Here is a 14,330-nt window from a genome sequence, read left to right as displayed (position 1 = left end):
CCTCCCTCCCTCCCTCCCTCCCTCCCTCCCTTCCTTCCTTCCTTCCTTCCTTCCTTCTTTCCAGAATCTATTTCAACAGTGTGGTTAGGACACCCACCCTTCCTTCACTGTGTGGGTGACAAGAGCAGGATGGATGCCTGGGCCATCGGGAGCCCTATCTTGATCCTCAGCCTCCAGCTTTCAATTTTTCATTCATCTATACTCATGAATATATTCATAGAATTTTAATAAAGTTGCATAAAGGAAAGTTCTGCATTGAAGAATGTTTGAAAAGTCTTGATAAAAATGACCTCAAACAGCCTTCTCTACAGTAGGCCCTCAATGTGACAATGTGAGAAGACAAAAACCAGAAATGCGTTTCCTTACTTTTCACAACGGGATGTGGCCCCTGCTTCCTCCTCCCGTGGTCACTGGCATGCCAGGCCACAGCCACCGTCCTCTAGGGCCAGCGACGTGGCCTCGTCCTGAATCCTCTCTAGTGCACCTGCGATGGTCAGGGTTTGGAGGGGGGAGCCTCTGGCCCCCAACCCGCTGCACAGAGAAGCAGCGCTTCAGGAAAGCAGCTCCCCAGGGGATTCTGAGTACCAGCCAGGTGTAGAAGCCGCTGGCTGAGGAGAGATGCTGTGTGTCCGTGCTTCTCTTGGTTTTACCCAACACTAGATCAGAAAAGCAACACCCGTGGATTGTAGCAACCCAGGTCTTCTTGTGGAAATGTCCTCAATGAGACAGGAGTTCTTGCTATGCCTTCGGCTTGTATCTAGGCTTGGTACAAAAATGTGTCCGTTCGAAGAGTCTACAGCTGCAAAACCAGTCATACCAGGCCCGTAACACTATTCGGGGGCTCATTTACATGAAGCTACCCATTCCTTATAATGCAGTCCCAAGACAAGACGTGCTTTCTGCATCAGACGTATGTCTTCCTCCCACCAGACCCGCATGCTATCGTGGACAATCTCTTGCCTTGGGCTGCCAGGGGATCGATGCCAAGTCAAATGAATATTTATTACAACTCTCTTGTCCTAAATACCTGATCCAGTTCATTCCACCCTTAGTTGTCTCCGATCCTCTCTTCACCCTTCTCTTTGGCTCTCACGGCTTTAACATTGACAGCCACCTGGAGCTCTTTCCAAACGCAGGACAGATGGAAAACACATACAGTATAAGTGCACACCAGTGGAGTCCCTTGTGAAATTCAGCAGGCAGAGACCAGCTGAACAGCGGCCTCACACTGGACACACACGGGTTTGAGGTCTCAGTGTCCACTGTGTTTTTGGTTTTTTTTTAAGATTTTATTTATTTCTTTCAGAGAGAGAGCAGGAGAGAAAGCACAAACGGGGGGAGGGGCAGAGGGAGAGAGACAAGCAGACTCCCCACTGGGGAGGGAGCCCACCATGGGGCTTGATCCCAGGACCCTGGGATCATGGCCTGAGCAGAAGGCAGATGCTTAACCCACTGAGCCACCCAGGTGCCCCAAGTATCCCCTGGTCTTAATCAGTGCTCTCCATCCCCCTCTCTGCGAATGCCCGAGATCAAAGGCCACCACAGACTGGCGCCCTCCCAGGGCAGGTGGGATGGTCTGTCCAAGCCCCCATGGCCTTCGGACAACATGCTCTAGGATGACTCCAACCAGGCCCGGCTCCTTTCAAGAGCCACCTACAGGCCGGTGAGGGAGCAGGAGATCCCTTGCTGGTCCCTTTCCCTACCTGGGCATCTTTCCGCGAGAACTGGGCAATCTGCTTCTGGTTTTCCGCCATGTCTGTGCCCAGGAGAAGGGACCTGGGCACCTTGCTCCCCATGCCCTCTTCCAGCATTGGGGTGAAGGAGTAGGGGTTTCGAAGATGAAGCTTCAGACCGTGTTTCTGCAGAACACATAGAGCATAGCAACATTTTAAGGGGTCTGTGTCCTCTGCCCTTGACCCTTCTCTGATCGTGTTTGCAGCCGCGTAGGTGCCTGCATACAGTTCCCCGAGGCAGGTGGTGCTGCTGCTTCTTTTATAATGAAGTCTATCCAAAGCGCTCTTGCCCAGGCATCGTTTGGCAGGCCACAGCCCACCACGCCACGCCACAGCACACTACAGCCCACCACGCCACCCCATGCACACCACACTACACCACACTACACACTACGCCATGCCACACCACACCATACCACACCATCTGCACCACGCCACGCCACGCCACGCCACCCTGTGCCAGGGGCTGTATCGGGCTTTACAGTGATCACCTCACAACAACTGTAAGTATATCGCCCTCACTGCACAATACAACCACAGAGGCTCAGAGTGGGGGAGTAAGTTGTCCAAGGTCACCTTGGGAGGTGGATCTAGGTTTCAAAACCACGTCTCTGTGACTCCAAAGCACTGGCTCTCAGCATAGTCTCTAACTGCCCCCACTTCAGAAATAAATAATTAAAACGTAGAAAGACACAATGAAATAATGGTTATGTGAAAATCCATACTTATGAAGTAGATAAATTATTCACATCAAAAAATTTTATTTACTTTGCAGACTCATTTACCCAGGGTCCCTTTAAATGGAAGTTCCCTCGATGTGTTTAAAATATGATTTGATTTACAAATATTTGACTGGCAAACAGAACTTTCCAAGAGCACAGCTACTTCTTCGATGGACGTACAGAGAAAACAAGAGGGGCCTGTGCTCTCCCCACAAATAAGACTTACTCTTCCCACTAGAGACGTCATTTTTCTGAAACCACTCTATGGGGGTATGATTTCGACATACCAAAAGCTGTACGTATTTAATGTATTTAACCTGATGAATCTGGCATCTAGAGACTTCCTTCCCAGCTCCCTCTGCTCTGCGACTGCTCCGCTCACGTATCACCTGACAGCAAGGCCTCCCTTAGCACCCCAGCTCTTTCTGCCCCCTCAGCCTGCTTTCTTTGTCTCTGAAACACTCACTGTCACCTGGCTCATTGCATACTTAGTTTCCCCGTCTGCCCCAGGTGGAGTGCAGGCTCTGCGGGCTCAGGGGCACAGTCCCTTCGCTCAGTGCTGCACCCCCAGCACCTAGATGTACCGCAATTAATATGTACTCTGTTGACTGAATACGTGAATGCCATGTTGCAGACAGAGGACATGTCCAGAGACAGAAACAAAATTTATGAGAAGTTCTGGAAAACACAAAGAAATCACAAAAGGCCTCTCCAACAACTACAGCTGGTTTCCCCAAGCCGGAGACACTCCCGGTGGCGGGGTCGCCATGGGGGAGCTTGCTGTGGAGGTGAATCCAAACGTTGGTGGGGGTTTGGGCCGGGAGAGCTCCAGGGTCCTTTCTCACACCAAGATGGGGAAATGTCTTCGGTCCAAGCTGGAGGAAGTTCCGGCTTGGTTTCTCTCAGGTTAGTAAACTCCTTCTCACCCAGGAAGTACCCTTAGTTTTTCCTCTTCCTTCTCCCTCATCCTGTCCGTCACCAAGTCTCACCGGCCCAGTCTCTCCAGAAGTTGTGCACTTCTCTCCGTCTCCACTGCCCCTCAGCCCAAGCTGACATCTTGTGAACCACTGCAGCCGCTGCCTCGCCCGTCTCCATGAGACCACAGATCTTCTACCACATTCCACACCACCCAACAGGTGCACTGACAGACCTGAAAGCTGGAGAGCCCTGCCTTAGGTCTCCGGGAGTAAAGCAGGAGCACCGTGATTGGGTTGAGACCCAGAGGATTATTAGTGAGGAACGGGAGGGTGGACAAGGGGTTGCCACTTGAATGAGGTCAAGGCTGGCCCAGCGAGAGCTGGACAAGGTGGCTGTTTGCTGACGTGGGAGGGAAGACCCCACCAGGGCAGAACTCTGCCCTCTCAGCCTGGAGTCCGCTACTCAACATGGGGCCACTTTGAAAGCCAACCTGTCATCTAGTGGACAGAACCAGGAGGTGATCCGATCTGATGCTCTCATTGACAGCTGTGGAAACTAAGACCCTCAAGACAGGCCCCATGGAGGCCCCGTGTGGGTGGGGGAAACCACCCTCTGGCTCAAGGATGGCAAGAGGGGCAGTGGCCGCAAAGCCAAGACTCGCACTTCAGGTGAGAGCTTGGTCTAACTGGGGACAGGCCCCAAGTGACCAGGCCTGGTAGGCAGCATCCAGGCACGGGTCCCCGGGGAGGCCTTCCTGGAGCCTCAGTTTCTCAGCTGCCACATGGGAGTAATAACGCTGGCTGACGGTTATGAGCTGCTGACCGTGCCCCAGACAAACGTATTAACCACGGCCGTAGCCTTACGCGCAGATGAGGAACACGGGGCACCATGAGGCAGCTAATAAAACCGTCAAGCAGGGCTTCAAAACTGGCCCGTGAGGTCCCAGTGTCCATAAGCTCACCCCGTCCTCTGGCCAGGCCAGGCTGCGTGGGGAGCTCCTGTCTGTGACCTCGTCCACGGCAAACTGCGATGTGCTGGAACGCGTGGGGCTGAGCAGGACTGCCAGCACCCTGTAGCCCGAGAGCAGGGAGCAGGGGGCAGGTGGGCCTGGGTCAAGGTCTCCGTCGTTCCCTAGCGTGTGAACTTCACCTCCCAGAACCTTGGTTCCCTCGTCATACGACAGGGCACTAACATTCTTGCCTCACAGGTGGAGACCAATAGATAGCGCGTTAGAGCTTGTAGCCCAAGCTGTGACACTGGTAAAATAACTGTTCTCTTCTGTTGTCTGGAAATAGAACATTCCCAGAGTTTAGCTGCCCTCCTCTAGATGCCGTCCAGCTTGTCAGTGTCCTGTTGAAGAAGGTGCTCCATACTCCAGTGGGGTTAGTTCTGTGTATCACGAAACAGGACTGTTTTCTCCCTTGATCTGAGCACCACCCAAGGTCAGAGGTCAAAGCATATACTCAATTCGGTGGGGGTTTCCTAGTTAAAGGAACCCTATGACAGAAACCATTTTCAAAGGAGTAAATTATTTTTTTTTAAAGATTTTCTTTTATTTGAGAGAGACAGAGTGAGCGAGAGAGAGAGAGCACATGAGCAGGGGCAGAGGGAGAGAGAGAAGCAGACTCCCTGCTGAGCAGGGAGCCCGATGGGGGCCTCAATCCCAGGACCCTGGGATCATGACCTGAGCCAAAGACAGACACTTAGCCGAATGAGCCACCCAGGTGTCCCTCGAATGAGTAACTTATTTTTATAAAGAGAATACTCACATGAAAATTTCTATTCTGTGATCCTGAGTTTTCATAAGTTAGATTTTTCAAAAGGAGGGTCTACCCACAGCCCCCACCCCCAGCCTCGTCTGCCACTATGTATAATTGGTGCATTTGCAAGCTGTCTTCAGCGATAGTCTGGCACGGACTGAAGACCAGAGACCCTTTCCCAGGCCTTGGCTAGACTTCATCCAGCCCTGCCTGCCGGTGGCTCGCTCATGCACTCTCTCTCTCTCAATAGGCCACAGTGGTTGAATGTCTTACTAACTTCAAACTTTCAATTTAGAGCAAAGTTGGTGCGAAAATGCTCACAGCTTCTCATACGGATGACACACAGGACCCTTTTATCTGAGTGGAGGTGACAAAGGCACTAAGCAGGGAGAAGCTAAGTGGGCTCCAGGAATATGGTCACCAAGCTTCCCAAAGAGGCAGCGGAGGTGACAGGAATGTGAAAGGCAAGGGCAGAGTTGGGCCAGGCTATGGACCAAGGTTAAGCTGACTAAAAGTTAACCAGGGGCACTGAGCGTTCTCGGGACTCCCTCAGAGCAGCCCGGGACTCAGAGGAGGTGAAAGTCCCTGGGGGCCAACTTCCTGCTCAAGTTGCCCAGTGGTAAAACGATCTAAAGTTTAATGAGGGCAGAAATCAGGCTTTTGTCAGAAGCCCCAGGGTTCAGGCAGGTCCCCGGTGAGGGCCAGGTGAGACGCCAGGAAGCGATGGGGCCAGGCAGAGCTGGAACCGCAGCCCCGTGCAAGACAGCAGCCAGGCCTGCGTCGGGAACATGGGCCTCATGTTCACAAGGCTTGTTTTCAAAAGACGTCCAATTTTTATGTGAAATTTCCCATTTTTAAGACACTGGGTAGGCCAGACAAAACCCATCCGTGGGAATGCACTGAGAAGAGCGTGTGGGATAGACAAACCCTTGTATGGAAGGGAGACCCCAGGTGCAGGGAACCACATGGGCACAAAATAGGCAGTCTTCACCCCGGGTCGGGAAGCTGGAACTGCCCCCTCCCCCACCTTTGGGCCATGGGTGGGCCCTACCTTCAGCTCCAGGTCGGTGTAAATCTGTGGCCTCAGCAGGCTGAGGAGGTAGGACGCTCGGGAAAACTTAAACCCTGAAACAGAATCCAGTGAAGACAGTCACCAGCAGTCACCAGTGGTCGCCCTCTGCCACCCCCATATCACCTCTCAGGGCTCACCTGGGATGATCTCCTCTGTGACAGCTGCACCCCCTATCACAGGGCGTCTCTCGAAGACTGCTGTGTTCACCCCCAGTCTCTGCAGGTACGCCGCCTGGGGGGGCACACGGGGCCCTCCTTTCATCCCGGGGGCCAACCGGCCAGCTCAGGGGCCTCGCCTACAGGGCCAAACTGCTGCCCCTTGGCTCATGCTGTTCCTGCCTCTGGGAATGCCAATCCCTTGCTTCCTCCATATATTCCCACTTGCCCAGATGTAAGACACGACATGACTGCTCCCGCCCTTCTACGTCCCAGCAGTGACCTTCCCTCCTGCATGGCCTGGGTGGCTCTGTGAAGTCAATACTGCATCGTGCCCAGCCCTGCCTGGGGTGCCCAGCTCCTCCAGGTGGGGGTGAGCCTCATGCCTCCTCCCAAGCACCGAGAGGCAGGGAGGCCTGGGTGGCTCAGTCGGTTAAGCATCTGCTTTTGGCTCAGGTCATGATCCCAGGGTCCTGGGATCGAGCCCGCATCGGGCTCATTGCTCAGTGGGGAGCCTGCTTCTCCTTCTCCCTCTGCCTGTAGCTCCCCCTGCTTGTGCTCATTCTCTCTCTCTTCTGTCAAATAAATAAAATCTTTTAAAAAGTAAATTAATAAAAGTTCACTTGCCAGACAGTTTAATCCGCCCCACAACCCGAGAGGTGGGCACTATGATTCTCCCCAGTTCACAGAGGAGCAAACGGAGGCCCAAGGAGGTTAACAGCTTGCCTCAGGCTCACAGAGTTCCTGGGTAGAGGTATTGGGAACTGAACCGGATGGTCTGGACCGAGGATCTATACTCCTGACCCATCCGGTGAGGAAGAAAACAGAGCAGCCTTGGCACCGGGATCGGCCTGACCCTCAGAGATAGGCTGTGTTGCTCTCCCATTAGCCACGAACAGCCTCACAGAATGATCCCCTCAGACAAGGGTGGTCTGAGACCACTGAAAATGGGACAGAGCAAGACCACTTCCCAATTTTGTCTGACTACAAACAAGGGCTCTGAGTCACCCACGAAATACCCTCCACCTCCCCTCTCGGCCAGAAGTGGCTGTTACTTCCTTACCGGTCACCCTCTCCTTCTACTGGCCCCCCTCCCCAATAGAGGAGATTTATTGAGATGCCCCGTCACAGGGGGTGTTCCCGCTTCCTGACGGTATCCAATTTGGAATAAGCCCTACTTCCCTAGACTGTCTCCCCAGTCATCCAAACAGAGCTCAAATCCTAGAACAGATTCTTCCAACCCCCTCCTTCCTGAGCTGCCTCACGGTCCCCCTGCTCCCCAGCCCCCACAGCCGGTCACCCTGACTCCGCAAACTGCAGGGCTGTGCCCGGGGTGGGGCGCCTGGGTCTTGGGCCAAAGGGCGCAGACTCCAGCCTCCCGTGGGCTGAGTCCCCATCTGGGAGGCTTTGTGTGGCAGGTCCTCGACGCCTGTCATCTGTTCGCTTCACAGCAACTCTGTGAGTGGGTGTTTTTATGCTCATCTTACATGGCTCAGAGAGCCTGACTGACTTGCCTTGACCTTCACCGATAAAAGTGGCAGAGCTGGAGGACGAACCTGTGTTTTTATTAGCATAAAATCAATGGTTTAAATTACTGATCAGTTGAGTTACATAATGCGCCCTGTGAAATGTTCAAGTAAAACTAATATGTCAGGGAAAGTATTTAGATTGAACACCAGTCTCGTAGCCCTCCCTCCCCGACGTTGCCGAGCCCCCTGTATTGATATCCTAGAGCTGCCCTTGCTTCAGGGAGATGTTCCATGTTTGTCTAGTGAACACCCTCTAGCACAGCCGATGGCCTCGGAGGGGTACCGGGACCAGAGTTTGAGGGGCACAGCCTTAGGGTATCCCCGGCCTGGCTCAGCTGTGGATGGAGGAGCCAGTGGTGTTGGAAGCAGGGCCCTGTCTCCTCTGCTGGACTGGCTTCCTCGCTGTCTCCGGGGTACTTGGGGCTGTGTAGCTGCTGGGCACTTCAGCCTAGACCCAGCTGGGAGCACGGGGGCCAACCGTAATCCGCAGTCAGAGGGCCCCACGCGGCCCCAGCTTCCCAGGCTCTAACAAGGCTCCCCAGCTATGCCGGTTACATACCTTCCCACCTCGTCCTCATCTTGCTTCTGAAAGCCCCCTGACTTTCCCAAAGTCATGGGAGAAATGCATGGACGTTAAGGAAAGGAGAGGAGAGGGAGCCCCTGCTATCCTCCGTAACTACTGTGGATACGCCTTTGACAGCCGCTGGTCAGTGCCACGGAGAGGACACTAGCCGGCCTCCCCTTCTCGCCCGGGCCTGCCCCTGCCGGCTTCCTTCCATTCTGGCTAACAGCCCTGTGTGCAGGGGCCAGTGAAGCAGGGCAGAGGGGGGAAGGTACTCACAGCCACCAGCCCGTTGTGTCCTGCAATGAGACAAGGGGGAGGAGGAAAGCAGCAGTGGTCAGTGGGCAGACACACTCCTTGGGGAATATGGTCACCCATCTCTGTCCCCACGCTTGAGAAGATCCCAGGGAGGTAGCAGAAAGTTGGGGGTGGGACCCCCCACCTGTACCTGGATGTTGTAACAGCATCTGGCTTGATGTCATAAATCACCTGGTCTGTGGGGAGTCAGAAAACCCTGCTTCCTGCCCTAGCTTGAAAAATCCTGTCACCCTGGCCTGGCCAGTGGCTCCGTGCTGGAGTGAGGGACGAGGAGAAATCCACAGTCATCAGACAAAAGCTGTCTCATGAAGCCATGCATTGCTGGACTTCCACGGCTTGGAGATGAGCAGGTGAAGGGTGGAGAGCGCGTCACAGTTTACTCGGCAGGAACGGAAGGGAAGAATGGCTGCCATGCTGGCATTGGGCCTCCTCGCTGGCATGGAATCACGGGCCAGGAGCATGCCGGGCATGTGGACGGCTGCCGTCAGATGTGGCTTCTTCTGCCCAAGTGTGGCCCACTTTACTGCCCCAGGCGGCTTTAGCCACATGGCTTTGTCTTTGTCAATCACCGATGTTCCCCAAATTAGAACAGTTCAAAATGATGTAATGAAACACATACCGCTTCAACATGTGCTAAAGACTGCCGGCTGATGGGGCGAATTTATGTATCTTACATATATGTTTCTTTTCAAAAATCTTAGGAGGGCTGCCCCTGGGTTGGGAGCCCTAAACTTGAGTTGGGATCCCAGGTTCCACGCCAGGCCCACTGCCGGCGAGTGCCTCTCCTGCTCTGCGAAGATCGAAGCTTCAGGATCGTCTGAGAACTCGCATGCACGATGAGTCATAACCCCTCCCCAGAGTCCGCTCAGCAGGGTGGAGGCAGCGACCTGGATGGATTTCTCACCAGCCCCCAGGGTCGTTCTGACGCAGGTGGCCAAGCACGGCCAGGGGCAGGGAGGGTGTCCTCTTGCCTCACTCTCAGGATAAAGTGTAGCTGCTTATGGAGAAGCCCCAGTTGGGCGGAGAGCAGGCCCGGCTTGTTTTCAGGTAGTGGGGACAAGTCTTGTCTGGAACACTTGGCATGTGTTTCTCCTTGGTGACAGAAGGTTACTGTGAGTCTACAAAGATGTCAGCAGAAGACTATGTTCTCGGAGCACCAACCCGAACCCAGTGTTCGCTCAAATAAAACGTTCAGCCATTCATTCGACAGACATCCATAAACAGGAGGCGGCGATGGCCCACATGCTGGATTTCTTCACGGCTGAGCTTTGTTTTACATTTTCCACACAGAGACACCCAGAAGTTTAGAGGTCACTGAGCCAACTTCTCTTCCATTAAAGGAACCTCTGAAACAGAGTTTTTCAACCCTCTTTGACCACGAGCCATAGGCAGAAGTGAGTGTTACCCTGGGAGCTGGCAGGCACCCACGTATAAGTGTATCCATGGAAACGAAAGTTTCATGAGCTAGTACTAACTCGCCATGTGATAAGCATGGGATGCTCTATTTGATTATATTTCACTTAAAAAGACTGGTTAATATACTATTTTTATACACTTCTGCGAAGTTTCTTAAGGTTTAAAAGCTTTGCTGGTTGGGTTGCAGCCTGCAGTCTGGAAAGGCCTGCTCTCAAATATATACATTAAATTAAAGACCGACTGTCCTAGGCTCAACCTGGCTCCTGCTATTTACAGGACGTGGCCCTCAGAGAGTCGTTCTGACGGGCCACAGGCTTCGGGCTTCTTGCAGTGTTGGAGGGAGAATAGCCAGTAATACATGTAAAGACCTGACCCTCAGCAGACCCACGATAAACGGTAGCTATTTGTCTCTTAGATCGTGCTGATCATAAATCTTGGAAAATAAAGGCTTCCAGGCAACTGGGTCCAGTTCAATCAACACACATGAGCCCACAAATGGATAAACAGACCTCGAGTGACAAAGGTCAGGATTCCAACAGCTTGCGACCCTCGGCCCTCCACCAGTCCCTCCCCAGGCCTGCCTGAGCCCTCCTGGAGCTTCTGGTGACCTCTCCTTCCCCCTGCAGGGGTCTGAAGCTGCAGGCTCTGATCATCTCCAGCCTGACTCCAGGGATCCTCAGCCAGCCAGGCACATGGGGCTCTCGAGAGAAGCCACTCTGAACATGGGTTCTCGAGAGTGGCCTGCAGCTGCTGCATCGAACCCGCTCCAAATTCTGGCTAGATGTGCTGACTTCCCCTGAATCCTAATCACTAGGGATAGGGCCCAGGAACTGCATTTTAACAAGCTTCTTGGGTCATTCTTAGGCATCTTTAGTCAAGGGACTAATCAGGGTTCATCTTCAAGGTGGCCCCCAGATACTGGTGTGACTTCAGGGAGCAGAGCTAACCGTTCTCTCAGAAGATGCCACTCTGTTCCACACTTGATCCCCACATACCCTTAATTAAACCGGGCTTCCGTGAATGGTTAGCAATTGAAGAAACAATGTCAGGGAACAACTCACACCTGAGACTCACACACGTGTGGGCAAGTCCCTCAGGCCTCTGATGACCTGGAGTCAACCCTCCGTGCCAGGAGACAGCAGGGATGTGCTGTCACCAAGGGCAGAAAAGCAGGGGGCCGGGAGGGGGTGGTTACATGACACCTTCCCAATCAGTGAGGTCTGGAGCTGGCTTGCCCCGGCCAGGATGTTTGTGAAGGTTGTCAAATGCCACCATTATTAAAATTTAGATTATTATAAACTTACAGTGAAATAAATTATATTAAAAACAAAGGTAATAAATACTCAAAACTTGTCACTTCCTCATCGTTCTTCCACAGTTTACAATTACCTATGCTCTTGCGGGTCTTTACCTCTGAGCAGCCGTCAGTGGCCGTGCCTCTCTCCCAAATGCACGTGCAGCCCTCATGATGGCAGCTTGCACAAGGCCGCGGTGGGGGCACTGGCACCACGGAAGTCAGCCAACAGTACACTTGGCGGTAGTTGATGTAGTTGGTACTCTGTTGATGGTTCAACGTGAGAAAGGGATGGAGAAAACACGAACGATGCAGACGAAACCCGCCCGTGCCCTGGGTCTGCAGGTGTTCCGTGGAGAGCAGCACAAACCCTGAGAGAATCTTCTCCCAGCTTGGGAGACAGGTCATCTGATGGAGCAAAGTCTCTCCTATCGCTGGTGAGTGAAGTTCAGACATGACTGTTGCTTCCCGTCTGTTGTACTCTTTAAAACTCAGTGCAAATGGCAAACTATGTTCCCTTCTGGCCTGCTTGGTCGAGAGTAACCACAGGTTTGCTGCTAAGTTTAGCAAAAATCACAGAAATGTGGTGAGAGCCAACTGGCCACCTGGAATTCAGAATATCGTGTACCTTGTGTGCCGTACTTTTATTTCGGTATTTATCATAAGCTTCCGTATACATGTTCGCACACATTCTTCCCTGGAGGGGTGACTGGAACATTCACTGGCTGCGACTGCTCTGGGAGCACACAAGAATGAGGGGCTGGCAGAACAGGGTGCAGCTTTAAAACGGTGATGAGCATCTCCTTTTGATCCTGCCATTGTCTGTCTGTCTAACCCCAGAGGGAGAGAATGCCAGAAGCTGAAGTTTGGGGTCCTGGGAGCGTGAATGGAAGGCTCTGAGCAAAGACAACCTGGGCCAGGCCCCGCGGCCTCCCAAAAATCCCGTGGTGGAATCGGACACCCCACAGCCTGGGGGTCAGCAAAGTGCGGCCGGACCCTCTCTGCCCCACGTACGCAGCACAACGGGGCCTGTCACCCTCGGGAGACATGCACTAGGATCTCTGAGACTCACTTCTATTTTTTCCTAACTCCGCTTTAAGGAACCTCCCAGTTTCCTTGGGGGGAATGGGTGGTCTTAGTGGTGAGTTGGTGGCAACCAGAACTCAAACTCGGGGCACTCGGGGGTGGCTGGACTTCGCGGGTCTCTTATGGCAAGGCTTTCTTTCCAGCCCTTGTGTGCCATCTGCTTTCCAAGAATGTGGTGGCAACTAGCTAATTTTGCAGAAGATAATGGAAACTTCTGAGCTCACCTATTCCTCCCTGGTCATTCTAGAAGGGAAGGCCCAAACCTAGAGGGGGCAAGAATCTGCCCCAGACCACAGAGCTGGTTGATGGCAGAGCCAGCCTCACAGCCTTGGTGCCCACTCACAGGGCTTTTCACCACCATCCCTGCTCTGGCCCAGATCCGGGCCAGCCTGTGCCCAGAGCAGAGGGAGGTGGGTGTTTGGGAATGCCCCTCCGCCCCCCAGCCCCCGGGGCTCTGACCAGGGCTGCCCTCCCCGCCCCTCAGCTCTGGCACAGCCCGTTTACCTGCTCCTATCACCACGGCATCGTACTCAGGCTTTAGGCGTCCCCTGGCCTCCCAGTGAGCTCGTCTCCAAGCGGGGCGGGGAGAGGAACCCAAGGCCCTGCGGAGACCTAGGCCACTTGCAGCCATTTCTGCCCAGCACTAGGCCAGGAATTTGCTTACTATCAGCTTTTGTCCCGCCCAGGCGAGGGGGAGGGGCAGGGAGCAAAGAGGAAGGAGGAGGAGCTGCAGTCCAGCTGCTGTACTTGGCTTTGGGCCATGAGGACATGGGCTTGCGGAGTCCACATAGCGCAGAGTCCAGGAGGCCGCCTGTTCACCAGGCAGAAGTCGGGTTCCAGGGCACAGAGGACAGCCACTGTGCTGGTCACTCTAGGACTCCCACATGCAAGGTGCTGTGCTCACGGAGGCCCCAGAACTCCCATCTCAGGGATGGGGAGGTCATGCAGCCAGTGAGTGCGACGGTGGGGCGCCCTCCCCAGCACTGTCCCCTGCTCCTCATCAAGGAGTTTACTGCCGGGATGTGCTGGGGAGCGGATCCTGACGAGATGCTGCTTGGACTCTGCTCTAGCTCCCCATCCTTCCGCCTGCAGGGTGGAGAGCAGCTCTACACCCCACAGGGTCACCATGACCAGCGCCTCAGTTTTCAGGGCAGGGGGGCGGGGCCTATCTGTCGCTGCGGCCCCTGGAGAGTTGCACGCGCTCTCCCAGACCCCGAAGCACCTTGCACTCAAGAGCTGCCGCGGGAGCCTGCCAGGGCTGGGGAGCTTGGGTTCGCCGCCTTCTTTTGAAGGCCTGGACATCCCTCTTCTGTCTTTTGGCACCTTTCCCATTTCCCCAGAATCCTCAAGGATTAAAGATCACATCTGCAAATATCTTCAGCTGACACACCTTCTTGCTATCGTTTGGCCTGCCTTGAATTAGGAGCTCCTTTGTTCTCTGCCCATTAGTTAGCAGGCCATTCCTCTTGGTGGAGGAAGAAAGCACCCCAGAGTTGAGTTTCTGTACTGCCATGACATCTGTCCACGTTCTAGAAACTCGCTATTAGAAATACACTTGAAATTGGGAGAGTATGCAGAGAAGGTGCGTCTGAGCAGGAGAGCCTTCGGCGGATCCTTCTACCTGTGACCAAGACACGCCTCCACACGCCAGGGTTACGCTGTGTGTGAAACTATGCTGGAGCCTGACGCAGGACGTTCGCCCCAGTGTTACAGTATCGGAACATTTGGGGGACTGATTCAACGAGACAATGTCAACACCACGCAG

The 14,330-nt window shown here is 53.9% G+C and overlaps 1 protein-coding gene across 1 annotated transcript in view; it reads right to left on the bottom strand.

Annotated features, from left to right (window-relative positions):
* PYROXD2 (pyridine nucleotide-disulphide oxidoreductase domain 2) overlaps positions 1 to 14,320 on the bottom strand; it is a 28,039-nt gene extending 13,719 nt beyond the window's left edge. The window contains exons 1-5 of the mRNA XM_040623903.1: positions 13,070 to 14,320; positions 8,731 to 8,750; positions 6,343 to 6,436; positions 6,185 to 6,258; positions 1,704 to 1,859 (exon numbers count right to left, since the gene is read on the bottom strand). Coding sequence (XP_040479837.1) covers positions 1,704 to 1,859; positions 6,185 to 6,258; positions 6,343 to 6,436; positions 8,731 to 8,750; positions 13,070 to 13,196 — 471 coding nt within the window. The 5' untranslated portion in view covers positions 13,197 to 14,320. The remainder of the gene's footprint in view (positions 1 to 1,703; positions 1,860 to 6,184; positions 6,259 to 6,342; positions 6,437 to 8,730; positions 8,751 to 13,069) is intronic.
* Positions 14,321 to 14,330: the final 10 nt, after the last annotated feature.

The sequence above is a fragment of the Ursus maritimus genome, unplaced genomic scaffold, assembly GCF_017311325.1.
Source record: "Ursus maritimus isolate PB19 unplaced genomic scaffold, ASM1731132v1 scaffold_7, whole genome shotgun sequence".
Classification (NCBI taxonomy): Eukaryota; Metazoa; Chordata; class Mammalia; order Carnivora; family Ursidae; genus Ursus; species Ursus maritimus.
Note: the sequence above shows the minus strand (reverse complement) of the source record. Positions and strands in the feature narration are given on the sequence as shown.